Source organism: Halichoerus grypus, chromosome 11, assembly GCF_964656455.1.
Source record: "Halichoerus grypus chromosome 11, mHalGry1.hap1.1, whole genome shotgun sequence".
Classification (NCBI taxonomy): domain Eukaryota; kingdom Metazoa; phylum Chordata; class Mammalia; order Carnivora; family Phocidae; genus Halichoerus; species Halichoerus grypus.
The window spans coordinates 106,442,701-106,460,374 of NC_135722.1; the positions used below are offsets into that span (position 1 = coordinate 106,442,701).

General features: G+C 48.3%; 1 protein-coding gene and 1 long non-coding RNA gene across 3 annotated transcripts in view; one reads left to right on the forward strand and one right to left on the reverse strand.

Moving 5' to 3' along the window:
• Window positions 1-641: 641 nt before the first annotated feature.
• LOC144379474 (uncharacterized) lies at window positions 642-8,299 on the reverse strand. Of its 2 annotated transcripts, XR_013442633.1 has the most exons (3): window positions 8,017-8,299; window positions 6,932-7,186; window positions 642-748 (listed from the first exon to the last, which is right to left on the reverse strand). It is a non-coding gene; the product is annotated as an uncharacterized LOC144379474 (long non-coding RNA). The 2 variants fall into 2 exon arrangements; XR_013442632.1 differs by lacking the exon at window positions 642-748 and having other exon boundaries at window positions 6,846-7,186.
• The window catches only part of SLC35F2 (solute carrier family 35 member F2), a 53,190-nt gene continuing 42,911 nt past the window's right edge, over window positions 7,396-17,674 (forward strand). The window contains exon 1 of the mRNA XM_036067861.2: window positions 7,396-7,793. Coding sequence (XP_035923754.1) covers window positions 7,684-7,793 — 110 coding nt within the window. The 5' untranslated portion in view covers window positions 7,396-7,683. The remainder of the gene's footprint in view (window positions 7,794-17,674) is intronic.

Here is a 17,674-nt window from a genome sequence, read left to right on the forward strand (position 1 = left end):
GGGGGCTGGCTGCGACTAAGAAATAATGCTGGAAAAATGTCATGTTTCCAACTCTTCTCTCCTTGAAGAGATAATAAGGTCCTTTAGGATTCTGTACAGATATTCTCTTTTAAATTTTAGACCATTTGAGGGCAAGAACCAAGTCTTATTCATTATTACATTTTCCCTGCCACCTACATGGGTCCCTGATTATAGCAGGTGTTCTAAAAGCGTTTGTGGTGGGGGGGGCGCCTGGGTGGCTCAGTTGTTAAGTGTCTGCCTTCAGTTCAGGTCATGATCTCAGGGTCCTGGGATCGGGCCCCACATCGGGCTCCCTGCTCAGTGGGGAGTCTGCTTCTCCATCTCCCGCTCCCCCTGCTTGTGTTCCTGCTCTCGCTGTGTCTGTCAAATAAATAAATAAAATCTTTAAAAAAATAAATAAATAAAAGTGTTTGTGGGGGAAGGAAGAAAGGAAAAATGGAAGAAAAGGTAAAAGCATTTTTCATGTCTCGAATATTGCTGATCACATCTAGAACTATGGTCTGCACATAATTTGCATTCAACCAATACCTGGTTGATTGATTTACAATATTCCCTACCATAAGATAATGGTTTTGATGTGAATTCTCCAAACTTGCCATCTAAGCACACAGTATTATTGATTCACTCTGTTTAATGACAAATAATTCTGACATTTTCGTTTTCGGTACCTTGTGTACTTCCAGCAATTCAAATCGAACATAGCTTGACACCAAGATTCTTAGAACACCTGGGAAAGAGAAAATAAGGAGGCTTAACTAGAACAAGACAGGGCCTTGTGGGCCTCAAGTGTAGTGGCACTAGAATGCTAGAAATAGGATCTTTAAAATAAGGATTTTTTCCTCCAGCTTTATTGAGATATAATTGACAAATAACATTGTGTAAGTTTAAAGTGTACAATACAATGATTTGACATCCACATATATATGGTAAAGTGATTACCACATTAAGGTTAGTCAACGTATCCATCACCTCACATGGTTTCTTCCTTTTTTTTTTTTTTTTTGGTGAGAACATTTAATGTCTATTCTCTTAGCAAATTGCAAGTTTACAATTCAGTGTGGTTAACTGTCATCACCATGCTATACATTAGATCCCAGAACTTATTCATCTTATAACTGAAGGTTAGCGCTCTGACATCTCCCCATTTCTACCTCCCAGCCCCTGATAACCACCATTCTACTCTATTTCTGTGGTTCACCTTTTTTAGGTTCTGCATATAAGTGAGGTCATGCAATGTTTGTCTTTTTCTGTCTGACTTATTTCACTTAGCACAATGCCCTCAAGTTTCATCCATGGTGTTGCAAATGGCAGGATTTCCTTTGTTATGACTAAATAATATTCCATTGTATTAAAATAAGGCTTTTTATATAAGGGCTTTAAGAGGAAGTTAAATATAGATTGCATTTGAAAAGTTCCCATTTACTTTTCATGAAAAGGACTTTAGTTTAGTTCTGGATTCAAAGAGTTTTTGTTTTTTTTTAAAGTAGGTTCCATGCCCAACATGGAGCCCAATGTGGGGCTTGAACTCATGACCCTGAGATCAGGAGGCACCCCTGGATTCAAAGAGTTTTAAATATTGATGTGTGCAATTTGTTTGAAAATGTTTCTTCTTTTTGATCCTGTTGTAGTTCATTATGAATATGGTATTTTTAGTGTTCAAATATGCCTCACAAAAATAACATGATATAAAATCTTAAACACTGAGAACCACAATTTTATGTTTTTGATTGATGAGAATCAGTATGGATGTGACCGTCACAGCTCTTATTAGACAGTATGTTGTATTTGGTGAGATTTAAAAGTATGTTTATTTACAATTATTTTTACAAACAGGGAGAAAGAGATATGGAGAAAGAGGCTCATATGTGCTTGTCAGTTAAATTGGAAAAGCAGCCTGGTGAGCCTGATGTCAGAGTCAGTTACTATCCCAAAGAACAGGGGCAAGTCCCTTAATCTTTCTGAGCTTTCGTTTACTCACCTGAAAAAACAGTGCTAAAGAGCTAGTAAGAGCTAAGAAGCCTAGCATTTTGGAAAGCATTTGTGGTTGACTCTACTTTCCAAAGATGTGTGCAACATTATCTCCCATCCCACAGGCTCTTTCCTGTGACTTCCCTGTGATGTGTCTCCCACGGAGAAGTGGGGGTTGTCTTAGTCTATTCGAGCTGCTTTACCAAATTACCATATACCGTGTTCTTTAAACAACAAGCATTCATTTCTTTGTTCTGGAAGCTGTTAGTCTGAGAACCAGGTGCCAGCATGGTTAGGTTCTGGGGAGAGCCCTCGTCTGGGTTGTAGACTTCTCATTGTATCCTCATGAGGCAGAAAAGAAGTGAGCCAGCTCTATGGTCCACTCTCATGACCTAAATTACCTCCCAAAGACCCCACCTCCAAACACCATCACACTGGGGATTAGATTTCAAAATACGAATTTTGGAGGGGTACAAGCATTCAATCCAAAACAGGGGTCCTTGCATCTAGATGGCCTTGTGATTATAATGAAGATGATGCTATGTGACTTTTGATGTTAGGCCATAAGACAAAAAAAAAAAAAAGCAGTCTTTAACATTTGGAAGCTGGCCTGGCACTCACAGCTAGGCCATTTTTCATTTTTCCTCTTATTGGACATAAACAATCTCACAGAGTACCATCCTCAGACAAGATTACTCTGAGACCATGATAAAATGAGACAGGGCAAGGCCAGTTTATAATTTTATTGAAACAGAAGCCAGGATCACTGTGCCGCCCACTAAATACCAACTCTCCTTCTCTCTTCCGTCAAAATGAGAGGCTGCTACTTCTTTACCAATTGTACTTTTATCCTCACCGCATTCAGCCCTCCATATAGATAAGATTTATTGATTGAGATACTAATCAGAATTGCATCCAGTCTGACAGCATTCAACCCAGAGCAAATCCTCGCTTCCTTACATCCTTCCTCAAATCATTCAACCAAAGCCCAAATCCTATAATAGGTTCTTTCTAACATCCTCTTACTGAGAAAGCCAATGGTTCTCCCATGGGGTTTGTTCTCCCTTGGTGCAAGGAGTAATAAATTCAACTCGTTTAACTACATGTATGTTCTCGGTGGTCTTTGGCTGGAGGACATTAACAATGTTTTGGCTTTTTTTTCTCTTGGGACACTAGCTTGGGGGTGGGGGGGCAGTTGCCATATACGCAGACTAATTACCCCAAAGTCACCAGGCCAGGAGGAAGCCCAAATTAGCCCACAATAAGAGGCCCCATGGAACTAAGTGAAGAGAGAGAGGCTGCTCAGTCCCTCACTGCTCCAACCCTACCTAACACCCGACCACCCCCCAACACCCCCACCCTCCAGCTTCAACTATCTTTTGACTGCAACTGCATGTAAGACCTTGAGTCAGATTGCCTGGCCCAGACCTTCCTAAATTTCTGACCCACAGAAACCATAAGAGATAATAAAATGATTATTGTCTGAAGCCACTGAGATTTTGGGTGATTTGATATACACAATAGATAACTGGAACAGAATTGAAAATGTATATGAAGTATCCGGCGCACAGTAAGTGGTAGCTATTTTTTGGTACTCGTAAGAAGTAAGGCTATTATGTGCAAAATCTCCCAACAACTAAATAATTTTTTTTCAGTAAATTTCCTTTGACAAAACCTTGTGGATTGATGCCCACAGATCCACTCAATATATGTTAATCCTGATACCAAAATAATATAGACTGATCAATAATCTTCAGTAAGGGGGATGAGCTCATTTTGGAGCAATGCTAGAACAATACTACTATTGCTACTTTTTGAGGAGGGTCTTCTATTTAGAAAATACATTTAACTTTGTCCATAACTTCAGAATCCACATCAGTGGTGACCTCATTTATCTGTGGGGGTGAGATGTTGAGCCTAATACTTTTTTTTTTTTTAAAGATTTTATTTATTTGACAGAGAGAGACACAGCGAGAGAGGGAACACAAGCAGGGGGAGTGAGAGAGGGAGAAGCAGGGGGAGTGAGAGAGGGAGAAGCAGGGGAGCCCGATGCGGGGCTCGGTCCTAGGACCCTGGGATCAGGACCTGAGCCGAAGGCAGACGCCTAAAAACTGAGCCACCCAGGCGCCCCGAGCCTAATACGTTTTTAATTAGGATTAACATGACCTGTGGAAAAAATGTCTTTGTTGAATATTTTTCAAGTTGCAGAAGTAGCATATGCCCACAATAAGCACACAAAATGAAGATGTATAATATAAGGACGTTTCTCTTCCCTTATCCCTCTCCTCCACCTCTCCCCTCCATCACTCCCATGACTTAAACAGTATCAGTAGCCTGGTATATATTTTTCCACACCGTCTTCATCTTCATATAAACAGAAGCAAGGATAAATACATGCATATAGATGTATCCTTATATATAAAGATATTTAGTTACTTAGTTGGTGGCATTTACTAAAACAGGATCATATTATACAATTATTCTGCAAGTCTGTAACTTGCTTTTTTCACCAGACAGTATATCATGGTCTCTGCAAGTTAGTGCATCTACAGTCTGCGTTTCCTATACTGCTGTAGCAAATGGCCACCAATGTAGTGACTTAAAACAGCAAAAGTTACTCTCTTACAGTTCTGGGGGTCAGAAGTGTGAAATCAGTTTTATTGGGCTATAGCTGAGGCTAAAGTGGGCAGTACTACTTCCTTCCTGAGGCTCTGAGCTTCTCGGCGCTGTTGACTCCTTGGCTTTGAAAATGTGGTACATTTTCAAGGTTCCCCCCGATCTCTGCTTCTATCACAGTGTCACGTTCTCTTCCACTGTAAATCTCCGTTAGCTTCTCTCTCGTCAAGACACTTGTGATTATATTAAATCCCACCAGATGATTTCCTCGTCTCAAGATATATCATTTAATCACATCTGTAAATCTCTTTCGCTATCCTGCAGAGGCTGCTTTTAGGCAATAGGCTTGCTTGCACAATGGAATGTAGAAAGGGCCTTCAGCTGGTTAAATACAAACAGGCCCATCTCAAAATATCCGTAAGCCCTAACTGACCAATGGGTTACTGACACCTGGACACAGGTACCAAAAAGGAGAATTCCATAGGTTCCATTCCCATACCTCCTTACCTTCCCCCTTTCAATACAGCCCCCACCCACTGTCTCCTGGCAGACAGTCTCTCCTTCACTGTCCCATCTGTCACACACTTACCCGCAGCTCTCTTGCTGTGTATTCCATAAAATTCTACTTCCTTTGTTCTGCCTCAGGTGAATCTTTTCACTGCCTGTACCACTGGCCCCCACCCGGTCCGGGGCCCCATCCAATCGGGAAAGACACCACATATTTAAAGGAATATTCTCAGGTTCTAGGGATTAGGAACTGGATTTTTTTGGGGGGGTATTATTCAGCCTGCCAGAACATCTAAATCTACCTTTTAATCTCATATTTAGACAAAACACAGTGGGTACATAAAAGGGACTATATTGTACATGCTGGAGTGTTTTTTTAAGTGTGTGTGTGTGTGTGTGTTTTTCTTTTCTGTATCCCTTAACTTTTCTAAAGTTACTTGTGTTGACATGTATTCTACACTTTTCTCCATGTTCATGTAACTATATACATACTGTCAAATAAAAACCAAATCTGGGATGCCTGGCTGGCTCAGTTGGTGGAGCATGAGACTCTTGATCTGGGAGTTGTGAGTTCAAGCTCCACGTGGGGTGTGGCGATTACTTAAATAAAATCTTTTAAAAAAATCTGATTTAGGTAAGAAGAGACTATTTGAAAGAATTATTGGAGGGGGAAGGGAGGGATTGTTGCAAAAGGGGAAAAGGGACTCTTCCCTGCCTAGGAAAAAGTGAAATGAAAGGGTGGCTTGATTGAATAGGAGATCAGAGAATGTTTTGCCCTGAGGGGACCATATTCTCAAGAGGGACCCATTAAGGGTGGTGACAAGCTGGCTCAGGCTGAGGTGGGTGAAAGTTCCCAGGCCTGGAGGAAGAAGAGGAATTTAGCTAGTTGAGTTAACAAGTATTTTGTTCTGAATGGTCAGCGGGGAAAAGCAGTTTAGCCATCATTTATGAGGCAGAGGATGGAACTTGGAGGGTCTGTGTCTGATTTTGTCCTAGGTGAAAAAGAACAACGCTGGGTCTTTACCTGAGTTATATGGGAGGCCTGTTTCTTTGCAGCGTGCCACTTCTAAGAATACCAAAGTATGGGGACATTTCTTTCTTTTTTTTTTTAGAGAAAGCATGGGGGGGGGGTCGGGCAGTAGAAGGGACAAAGAGAGAGGGAGAGCGAATCTTAAGTAGACTCCAGGATCCCAGTGGGGGAGTCTGGTGGGGGAGCCCCTTCTGGGGCTCTTTCTCAGGACCCCGAGATCATGACCTGAGTGGAAATCAAGAGTCAGATGCTTAACCAACTGAGCCACCCAGGTGCCCCACTATGGGGGCGGTTCCTAACCTTTACTGTCTTCCAGGTGCACAGGGCTCAAGTAAAATTTAACACTGTCAATATATAAGGTTTATTTCCTGAGGAAAAAAAATATATAAGGTTTAATGGGCTGTTTGTGTTATAAAAATGAGATTACATTAGATCCACTTCTCTATATCTTACTTTTTTCACTCAAAAATAGCTACAGAAAATCCTCCCAAGTCTTGGTATAGCTCTTTTCCATAGGATGCTGTTGTACCATAATACTCAGTTGTCCCTCTATTGCATGACCATGTTCTTCAACAATTAAAAAATAATAATTTCATTTAAACTGCGGGGTTCCTGTAGCTGCTAAACTTTGGAGTTCCTAAAACTGCATTCCATTTCTCAAAATCTATTTTCTTTCTCAGAACCTTCTCACAGAACTGCCAACTCGTTTGAATTTACCTTTATTTTGCTCCTTCTTTACCCCCCCCCCCCCCGGGAGGCAGGTGGTTAGGAAGAGAAAGGGTCCCACACCTTCTCTCTTGTCTTCTGGATCCTTCTGTCGGCGAGGATCGGGAACTTTTCCACCGCAGGTGCTCGTCCCTCCTCGGTCCGCAGAGGCATCATCGCGAGGCGTGACCCAGGCGCAGGGCGCCCCGGCTGCGCGACAGCGGGTGGCGGCGTGCGAGGCGCGGGCACCTGCCGGGCAAGCTGGCACACCGCGAGGAAGGGGGCACCTCGCAAAGACGTGTTGCAAAGATCCCTCTGGGATTTTACCCAGGTTTTGCACTGAAAAGAAACAGCACTAAATTTAGCGTCCTCAGCTCCTTCAGATGGGAAGTGTCTCTCGTGAATTAGTCAGAGGGAGGCGGCCCGGAGGCCGGGGAGGAGCCGGCGGCCCCCTCCAGCTAGCAAAGTTCAGGCGGTGGCCGAGTCACGGCCCTGTAGGTTGGGGCGCGCGCATGACCTCAAACAGGGAACCATACAGCCCTGACATGCTGCGGGGTGTCACCCGTGCCGCGGCTCCCCTGCCAGGGCGGGGACTCCGCGCCCCTCGTCCGCCAGCTCTCCGGGAGCAGCCAGGTGCTAGCCCGTCTGGTCCGGCCGCGGACGCCTGACGCTGAGGCACCGGCGGCGCCGAGGCCGAGGAGGGAGGCACGCGAGCGAGCGAGCGAGCGCGGGCGCGCGGGCACGGGGCCGGGTCCCGCCGGCCGCCCAGGCGCCGCCCCCTGTCTTCCCCGCCCCGGCACGTCGGGGGGTTCCGGCGCCGAGACTGCAGGGGCCCCATGGAGGCGGCTTCGCCGGCCGGACCCCGCGCCCCGCAGCCGTACGCGCCAGGACGGGCGGGCGCGCTGGGGAGCCTGCTGCGCGGGCTCGGAGGCCAGCTCTTCACCTGGTGAGTGCGGGGCGGCGGCGGGGCCGGGGCGGCGGGGGGGGGCCCTGCGCGCACGTGGCCTCCAAGCGCACGCGGCCGGGGTGGGGGCGGCGCGGAGGTGGCGGCCGGGGCGGGGGGCGGCGCGGAGGTGGCGGCCGGGGCGGGGGGCGGCGCGGAGGTGGCGGCCGCGCGGACCGGGCCGGTTCCCGCGGCTCACGCGGGCGGCGGGGCCGTGGCTGCTCACCTGGCTTTGTGAAGCGCCGCGCTCCTCCGCCGGCGCCCTCTTGGAAATCGTGGGATGTGTTCCAGACGATGTGGGGACATCGAGCGTGTCGGCGCGGCTAGGTCGGTCCCCGGTGGCACCCCCACCCCCTGCCCCCCGCGACGGGGAGGGGACGAGCTCCCCAGGGATGCTGTGAAGCAGGGCTCGGCAGGTGGGGGAGCCCGCGCCCCGTCCCTGCCGCTGCCAGGCCCGTCAGACAGGGTCCTGATCCTCCACGAAGCGAGGAGTGCACCCGAGTGGGAAATCTGGTGTAAGTTTTGTGGTCCCGCCCTGCGGTCGTCCGGAGCCTGCCTCGTTCCTGGCCCTGGGCGAGGTGACACAGCCACCTCCCGGCTCGGGGTGCAGGGAAACCCGCTTCCGGCGTCCTGGGCCCCGGAGGGCACAGCAAAATGCTTCAGGGATGGGCAGCGACTCTGGGATGGGGAAAGCCTTGCTGTGGCCACTGCGGGACTTGCCTTCTGCAAACACGGCTCCTAGGACCTCAGTAACGAAAGCCACGTTTATTGAGCTTTCGGTGCTTGGCCTACTGTGCTTAGCCCTTTATGTGCACACTATCATGTGGTTTTTACCACTTTATGAGATGGTACTGTTGTTACAGCCACTTTGCTGGCGAAGAAACAAACAAGGCTGAGCATTTTGCCCCAGGCCATGAGATGACCCGTCAGGAGTGGTGCCTGCAAGCGCCAGTCAAAACTGTGTTTAACTACTTCTGGCCCCTGGCCCCTCAGGAAACAGGCTTTTTTTTTTTTTTTTCTCCCAGATTAACAAAGCAAATATCCCATTAAAGATTGTGAAAACTCATTTTCAAAGCCAGGTCAAGAATGGTGTGTGCATTTTTGTTGTGTAAATAAGAATAGTTTGAAATACATGCTTGTGCTTCAAGGGCCAACTTGGCCCAAGATCACCTTGCGTGTTCCAGTTGTATATGTCCTGATAAACGTCCACAGGTTCTCAGCGTGGAGGCAGCGTCGGGTCATGGCTAAGGGCCCAGATTCTGGACTCAACTCCTGTTTGTGCCACTTATGAGCTGGGTGACCTTGGGCAAGTCACTTAACTTCTCTGTGCCCCATTTTCTTACTTGTAAACTGGGTATAGTAACAGTTTGTTCTTTGTAAGGGAAATTGTGAGGCTTATGGTGCTGACCGCACAGCCTGGCTCATGGTACTGCTTTGTTGAAGTTGGCTGTCACCTGCCATCAGCCCTCCATTCCTGGGTGTTGGGGAGTGTGGGGTAGCTCCAGGAGAGCCAGATGCCCCGAGGATGGGCAGACAGCGGTGTCGCAAGACGTAAGCACAAGGATTAGCAGTGCTTTCTTTTTTCTCCTAATGTTCTAATATTTTCAAAATCCTGGTATGTTGTACAGTCAGGTGTAATAGCTTCCCAAATAGGAGATTTCTTCCGTCTCTGAACACACTTGTTTTGTACCTCCTTTATGGATTGTTACTTTCTTCCCTGTGTGATAGCTGTTTGTGGCCATCTTACGTTCCTGATGGATGGAGTCCTTCACAGCAGGAATGAAGACTTTTTCCTTTTTCTGTCTCCCACAACCCTTAGCACGTAAATGCATGAATGAATGAGGGATGACAAGGGTTCTTGAGGCTTCCTTTACCTTCTGCCCCACTCCCTGCACGCTTCCTTTCTTTGATCTTTATTCCAAGGATCTTGGGCTGGAGGGTTTTTTCTTTTTTTTTTGGTTGACAGAACTTTTTTTTTTTTAATTGGAGAGAGAGAATGCGTGAGCAGGGAAGCGGCAGAGGGAGAGAATATCCAAGCAGACTCCCACTGAGCACAGAGCCCGATGCCGGGCTCGATCTCATGACCCATGAGATGAGGACCTGAGCCGAAATCAAGAGTTGGCCAATTCACCGACTGAGCCACCCACGTGCCCCAGTTGGCGGAACTCTTGTTCCTTAAGGTTTTCATTCCTACCTCTGGCAACCCGTCCAGACACTCAGATTCTGGTTTGCAGTTTTTCCTTGTCTGACCCAGCAATCAGAAAAATGCAGTTTACCAGATATCCAGTATTCTTTATACTCATTATTTTAAACTCTCAGTATTAAAATTTACCTCCCAGATTTAAGTTTGAATCCCCAGCTATAGCCAGGGAGCCATGGGGGAGGCTGGTGAGTGGATGTGTTATTACCATATGGATAGGAGATGGAAGGATAGTTTGTATATGGAGGGTCAGACACAATTCTTTTCTACTCCTTTTACCAAAAAGGGGGAAGAATAGCCCTTTTGGCAACTGGGTGCTAAGTACAGGGGAAACATTTGGGGCCTGTTTTCATTATGAGAAGGATGTGTTCTAGGTAACCCCAGCTCCTGATACACTTGCCTCATTAGTAGATAATTTTTCCCTTTGATTAAGAATATCACATCACTCAATCAATAAAAGTTTATCGAGGACTTATTATGTGCCAGGCATTCATGGTAAGAAGCACTCTATGTTTTCAAGCCGACTCTGTAACTTCGGCTTCGGCCATTTGTTGCTATCAGCGCAAATGACAACAGCTGGATAGGAGGCTATGGGTTTCCTAGAGTACCTGAGGAGATTTATCTAATTGCATACCATTTAGCAGTTTACATCCTAACACCTGTACATAATTCGTATATGAAAAAATGCATATTTCTTATAATGACTATCAAGTTTGCATCTCTAGCAAAAATCTTCAATTATTATTTCACATATTTATCCTATTCCCAGTGAAGAGATGGTAAGCTTTTTTTGGTTATATTTATTTTCAATATTTTATTCTGATGAAAAATGAGTTCACATTCATTTTAAATATGCAGACACATATAAAAAGATCAGAATCATTTACATGCCACTAACTGTATTTACCTTTATATTTTGTGTGTTTATTTCTAGTCTTTTATTTCTGAATTTTGTGAGGATGTGTGATGGTATCTACAAAGGGTACAGTAATTTCTTTAAGTGTAATGTTGACTTAGAATTCTAAATATTTTATTTTTTATTTTTTTAAAGATTTATTTTTTTAAAGATTTTATTTACTTGAGAGAGAGAGAGAGAGCGTGCACGAGTAGGGGGAGGGGCAGACGGAGAAGCAGACTCCCCACTGAGCAGGGAGCCTAATGCAGGGCTTGATCCCAGGACTCTGAGATCATGACCTGAGTCACCCAGGCGCCCCAAGATTTATTTACTTTAGAGAGAGAGAGCGTGTGTGGGAGCAAGGGGTAGGGGGGATAGGCAGGGGGAGAGACTCTCAAGCAGACTCCCCACTAAGCAGGGATCGATTTTATAACCCTGAGATCATTACCTGAGCCGAAATCAAGAGCCACCCAGGCACCCCTAGAATTTTTATATTTTAATTCTTACTAGTTTTTCTACATCTTTTCATTTATTTTTTATCTAAGATGGTAAGCTTTTCGAGGGCACAGACTTTATCCCACTCCTTTTGTAGCACGGTGCTGGACATGGATTTGTTCATTCTTTCATTTGCCACACCTTGAGCATCTGTGGTGTTCTAGGTTCTAGACCACTGCCTACAAAGATGAATAGGATCTAGTTTGAGAGAGTTCATGATCACGTAATGGTAAGAAGTAATGATGAGTGTGGTAGAGGTGAGCACAAAGTACAGACGGCACGAAGGAAGGCAGAAATCAAGGTCACCAGGGTGAGGTAGGGTTGGGACGCAAGGCAGACAAGGTGATCAGGAATTGGAAGCCTGAATAGGAGTTTTCCAGGTGAACTAGGAGAAGAAGAATGTTTTGCTTAAGGAACTGCAAGTAGCTTGGTGTGAGGTGGGCATGGGCTTGAGGAGGAAAGGACACTAGTAGTCGGTCAGTGGACGGGTGTGATTGTCTGGCAAAGGGCCTGGCCCTTGGGCTCCTCCTCTCTGTTCAGTTTCCTCCTTTCAAAGGTTAAGGCCCAGAAGTTTTTGAAGGAGTCGTTTAGTGGTGTTGAACTGTGTGGCCTTCATCTGTTTATTCGACAAACACCCAGTGAGTGCTCGCTGTGTACACGGCAGGGTCTCCAGCTGGCTTGCAGCTCTGCTGAGCGGGACTGTTCTTTAGCGTCATGTAAGCAAGGATGTCAGTTGAGGGGCTTTGTGGCTTGTGTAAGTGCGGAACTGAGGGACTCTAGATCCTACCAGTCTCCAAAATATCTCCTCCCTTCCCCCTTTCATTTGTGAGATTATTTAATTAACATCAGCCTCTGCTCAGCACAGTGCCTACCTTACAATAGATAATGAACATCAGATGATTGAATGAATCCCTAATTCCCAATAGGAATTTTATTTTTTATTTTTTTAAGATTTTATTTATTTATTAGAGAGAGAGAGCGCAGAAATAGGGGGAGAAGCAGGCTTCCCGCTGAGCAGGGAGCCCGATGTGGGGCTCCATCCCAGGACCCTGGGATCACCACCTGAGCCGAAGGCAGACGCTTAACCGACTGAGCCACCCAGGTGCCCCCAATAGGAATTTTATAATAGATCACATTTCTTTTTTTTTAAGATTATTTATTTTAGAGAGTGAGCAAGTGTGAGTGGGGGGAGGGCCAGAGGGAGAGAATCGTAAGCAGACTCCCTGCTTAGCACGGAGCTTGACACAGGGCTCAATCTCACAACCCTGAGATCACAATCTGAGCTGAAATCGGGAGTCAGATGTTCAGCCAGCTGAGCCACCCAGGCGCCCCCACATCTCTTTAAAAACAAAAAACATTTCCATCCAGGACTGTATGTTTATAACGTGGTCATGTTGTCTTGTACCTCTTTCAGTGACTCTCAGTATCAGCCTTCTTGACAGTTTGGGTGGGATGATTCTTTGTTGTGGGGGACTGTCCTCTACAACATAGGGTGTAGCAGCATCCCTGATCTCAACCCACTAGATGCCAGCATGGCATCCCCCCCAGTCCCTCCGTGACAATCAAAAATCTTTCCAGACGTTGTTAGATGCCTCCCCGGGTTGCGGACCCCTGATGTAGCCCTGCTGTTCCTAACTAAGTGCTGCAGAGTATTCCGTGCTCCCACGGTCCTCCAGTGATGGCCACCCAAGTAGTTTCCAGCTCTCAGCCTGCACAAACCACAGCGTGACCAGTGTGTTCCTTCATGTCCCCTTCTGTGCTGGGGAGGAACCAATGGCCAGGCTCAGGTGTGTCCCACCAGGTGACTAAGGAGAAGAGAGGGGGTGAAGCCCAGGATGGAGCCTCTGTGGGCACCAGCATCACTGCTGATTGCTGCCATGCTTTGCCCTCTGGTGGGCCATTCTAGAACCCTGGCAACTGCTCTGGAAGGAGGAGGAGGGGGCCATCTCTCTAGGTTGTGGCCCATGAGCCCTAAGAGCTTGGAGGGGGTGGGTGGAGGACTGAATTTTGGCTGGACGGCTGGAACCTTTTTCTTAACTTCTCAGTGCTGCGGGAGTTGGTGAAGGGACAGGCAATACCGTGCCCCCATGCAGCACAGGACGGAGGTGAGGGTGGCCTTCACGAGCTTCCTCCCAGCATGCCCTCACTGGGCCCCTGGCAAGTCTGCCCCAGGCTTTCGTCTTCTCCCTACTGCAGACCAGCTGCAGACAACCTTTGGGTTACTCCTGCTTATCTCTGCTCCTTTCTTCTGGTTGATTGGGAGACAAATGAGATGATGGCATCCAGTGCTTATTTCCCAACTTTTCCTTTTTTTAAAAAAAGATTTATTTGAGAGCGAGAGAGCCTGGGGAGGGGCAGAGGGGGAGGAAGAGGGACAAGCAGACTCTGCGCCGAGGGAGCCTCGGGGCTCGACCTCATGACCCCGAGATCACCTCCCTAGCTGAAACCAAGCCCAGCCCACTGGGCCCCCCAGGCGCCCCAATTCCCCATCTTGACGGTACTTTCATCTGTCACGTGGACTCCTGTCATAGCGGCCACCCATGCCCGTTCCCGCCCACACCCCCCAAACCATCTCATGGCGCGGGAACCAGAGTGACGCCAGATAACACCGGAGGCTGCCATCAAGCGAGAATTCACCCACGGCAGGCCTCTGGCTTACCTTTCATCTGTCAGGTCTTACGACAGTCCTATACACATATTCTTGGTCCTGTTGGGGGCAGGTAAGTAACTTGCCCCAGGGCACATGGCTGCTGAGAGGCAGAGTCGGGACAGTTTCCTTTGATTCTAAAGACCAGACCTGCTTTACTATTTCAGAAATCCCACTGCATCCTGTTCGGCTTCCTCTGGGGACCTGCACCAGGTTTGCAAACCGGGGCGCTCTGGGGGTTCCCTGGAGGTTCCTCAGGGCCCATTGTGGGGGCGAGTTGGGAGATGGGGCCTGGTGGGCTCCTGGGCCGGTCTCTGGCACCCATCAGGTCTGTTGCTCTGCCTGGTGTATGGTTAGGTTTTTATGCGGGATGTTTGAAGAGAGCGTTCTGGAGCTAAAAGAAGTCAGAGCTACCGGTTACGGGCTAGAGTTCGAGCTCTGGCCGTGGCTCCTGTCTCCTCCTCCCCATCTCTCCTCCTCCTCCTCCCCCCCCCTTTACCTGAACACAATGATTACATTTTTAGTGATTTTCATTGTGGTAAAATATATGTAACATAAAATTTACCATTGTAACCATTTTTAAGGGTGCAATTCAGTGGCATGAAGTACATTCACAGTGTTGTACACCCCTCACCACTGTCCATTTCAAGAATTTGTTGCTCATCCCGCACAGAAACTCTGTACCTGTCTCCCCTCAGCCCCTGGTAAGCACCATCCTCCTTCCTGTCTCTATGAATTTGCCTCTTCTAGACCCCTCAGGGAAGTGCAGTCATGCAATATTTGTCCTTTTATGAGAACCAAGCTTCTCGACGTGAACTGCAGGGCCCCCTGTCACTGGCCCAGTTCCCTCGCCAGGCTCATCTCCCAGAATCCCATCTCTTGGAGGGGAACGCGGGCACCAGCGACACGCCCGTGATTTCCCTGCACACACCTTAGTCTAAGTCTAAAGATTAGTTGCAAATGGACCCACAAGAAAATGACATGCCCTAGAAAGCAGGAAGCTACAGGTGTAAAGGTGCTGACATAAGGGAGGGCCAGAGGGAGAGAATCCTAAGCAGACTCCCTGCTTAGCACGGAGCTTGACACAGGGCTCAATCTCACGACCCTGAGATCACAATCTGAGCTGAAATCGGGAGTCAGATGTTCAGCCAGCTGAGCCACCCAGGCGCCCCCACATCTCTTTAAAAACAAAAAACATTTCCATCCAGGACTGTATGTTTATAACGTGGTCATGTTGTCTTGTACCTCTTTCAGTGACTCTCAGTATCAGCCTTCTTTTTTTTTTTTTTTTTTTTTTTTTTTTTTTAATTATTTTATTTATTTATTTGAGAGAGAGAATGAGATAGAGAGAGAGAGCATGAGAGGGGGGAGGGTCAGAGGGAGGAGCAGACTCCCTGCCGAGCAGGGAGCCTGATGCGGGACTCGATCCCGGGACTCCAGGATCATGACCTGAGCCGAAGGCAGTCGCTTAACCAACTGAGCCACCCAGGCGCCCAGTATCAGCCTTCTTGACAGTTTGGGTGGGATGATTCTTTGTTGTGGGGGACTGTCCTCTACAACATAGGGTGTAGCAGCATCCCTGATCTCAACCCACTAGATGCCAGCATGGCATCCCCCCCAGTCCCTCCGTGACAATCAAAAATCTTTCCAGACGTTGTTAGATGCCTCCCCGGGTTGCGGACCCCTGATGTAGCCCTGCTGTTCCTAACTAAGTGCTGCAGAGTATTCCGTGCTCCCACGGTCCTCCAGTGATGGCCACCCAAGTAGTTTCCAGCTCTCAGCCTGCACAAACCACAGCGTGACCAGTGTGTTCCTTCATGTCCCCTTCTGTGCTGGGGAGGAACCAATGGCCAGGCTCAGGTGTGTCCCACCAGGTGACTAAGGAGAAGAGAGGGGGTGAAGCCCAGGATGGAGCCTCTGTGGGCACCAGCATCACTGCTGATTGCTGCCATGCTTTGCCCTCTGGTGGGCCATTCTAGAACCCTGGCAACTGCTCTGGAAGGAGGAGGAGGGGGCCATCTCTCTAGGTTGTGGCCCATGAGCCCTAAGAGCTTGGAGGGGGTGGGTGGAGGACTGAATTTTGGCTGGACGGCTGGAACCTTTTTCTTAACTTCTCAGTGCTGCGGGAGTTGGTGAAGGGACAGGCAATACCGTGCCCCCATGCAGCACAGGACGGAGGTGAGGGTGGCCTTCACGAGCTTCCTCCCAGCATGCCCTCACTGGGCCCCTGGCAAGTCTGCCCCAGGCTTTCGTCTTCTCCCTACTGCAGACCAGCTGCAGACAACCTTTGGGTTACTCCTGCTTATCTCTGCTCCTTTCTTCTGGTTGATTGGGAGACAAATGAGATGATGGCATCCAGTGCTTATTTCCCAACTTTTCCTTTTTTTAAAAAAAGATTTATTTGAGAGCGAGAGAGCCTGGGGAGGGGCAGAGGGGGAGGAAGAGGGACAAGCAGACTCTGCGCCGAGGGAGCCTCGGGGCTCGACCTCATGACCCCGAGATCACCTCCCTAGCTGAAACCAAGCCCAGCCCACTGGGCCCCCCAGGCGCCCCAATTCCCCATCTTGACGGTACTTTCATCTGTCACGTGGACTCCTGTCATAGCGGCCACCCATGCCCGTTCCCGCCCACACCCCCCAAACCATCTCATGGCGCGGGAACCAGAGTGACGCCAGATAACACCGGAGGCTGCCATCAAGCGAGAATTCACCCACGGCAGGCCTCTGGCTTACCTTTCATCTGTCAGGTCTTACGACAGTCCTATACACATATTCTTGGTCCTGTTGGGGGCAGGTAAGTAACTTGCCCCAGGGCACATGGCTGCTGAGAGGCAGAGTCGGGACAGTTTCCTTTGATTCTAAAGACCAGACCTGCTTTACTATTTCAGAAATCCCACTGCATCCTGTTCGGCTTCCTCTGGGGACCTGCACCAGGTTTGCAAACCGGGGCGCTCTGGGGGTTCCCTGGAGGTTCCTCAGGGCCCATTGTGGGGGCGAGTTGGGAGATGGGGCCTGGTGGGCTCCTGGGCCGGTCTCTGGCACCCATCAGGTCTGTTGCTCTGCCTGGTGTATGGTTAGGTTTTTATGCGGGATGTTTGAAGAGAGCGTTCTGGAGCTAAAAGAAGTCAGAGCTACCGGTTACGGGCTAGAGTTCGAGCTCTGGCCGTGGCTCCTGTCTCCTCCTCCCCATCTCTCCTCCTCCTCCTCCCCCCCCCTTTACCTGAACACAATGATTACATTTTTAGTGATTTTCATTGTGGTAAAATATATGTAACATAAAATTTACCATTGTAACCATTTTTAAGGGTGCAATTCAGTGGCATGAAGTACATTCACAGTGTTGTACACCCCTCACCACTGTCCATTTCAAGAATTTGTTGCTCATCCCGCACAGAAACTCTGTACCTGTCTCCCCTCAGCCCCTGGTAAGCACCATCCTCCTTCCTGTCTCTATGAATTTGCCTCTTCTAGACCCCTCAGGGAAGTGCAGTCATGCAATATTTGTCCTTTTATGAGAACCAAGCTTCTCGACGTGAACTGCAGGGCCCCCTGTCACTGGCCCAGTTCCCTCGCCAGGCTCATCTCCCAGAATCCCATCTCTTGGAGGGGAACGCGGGCACCAGCGACACGCCCGTGATTTCCCTGCAC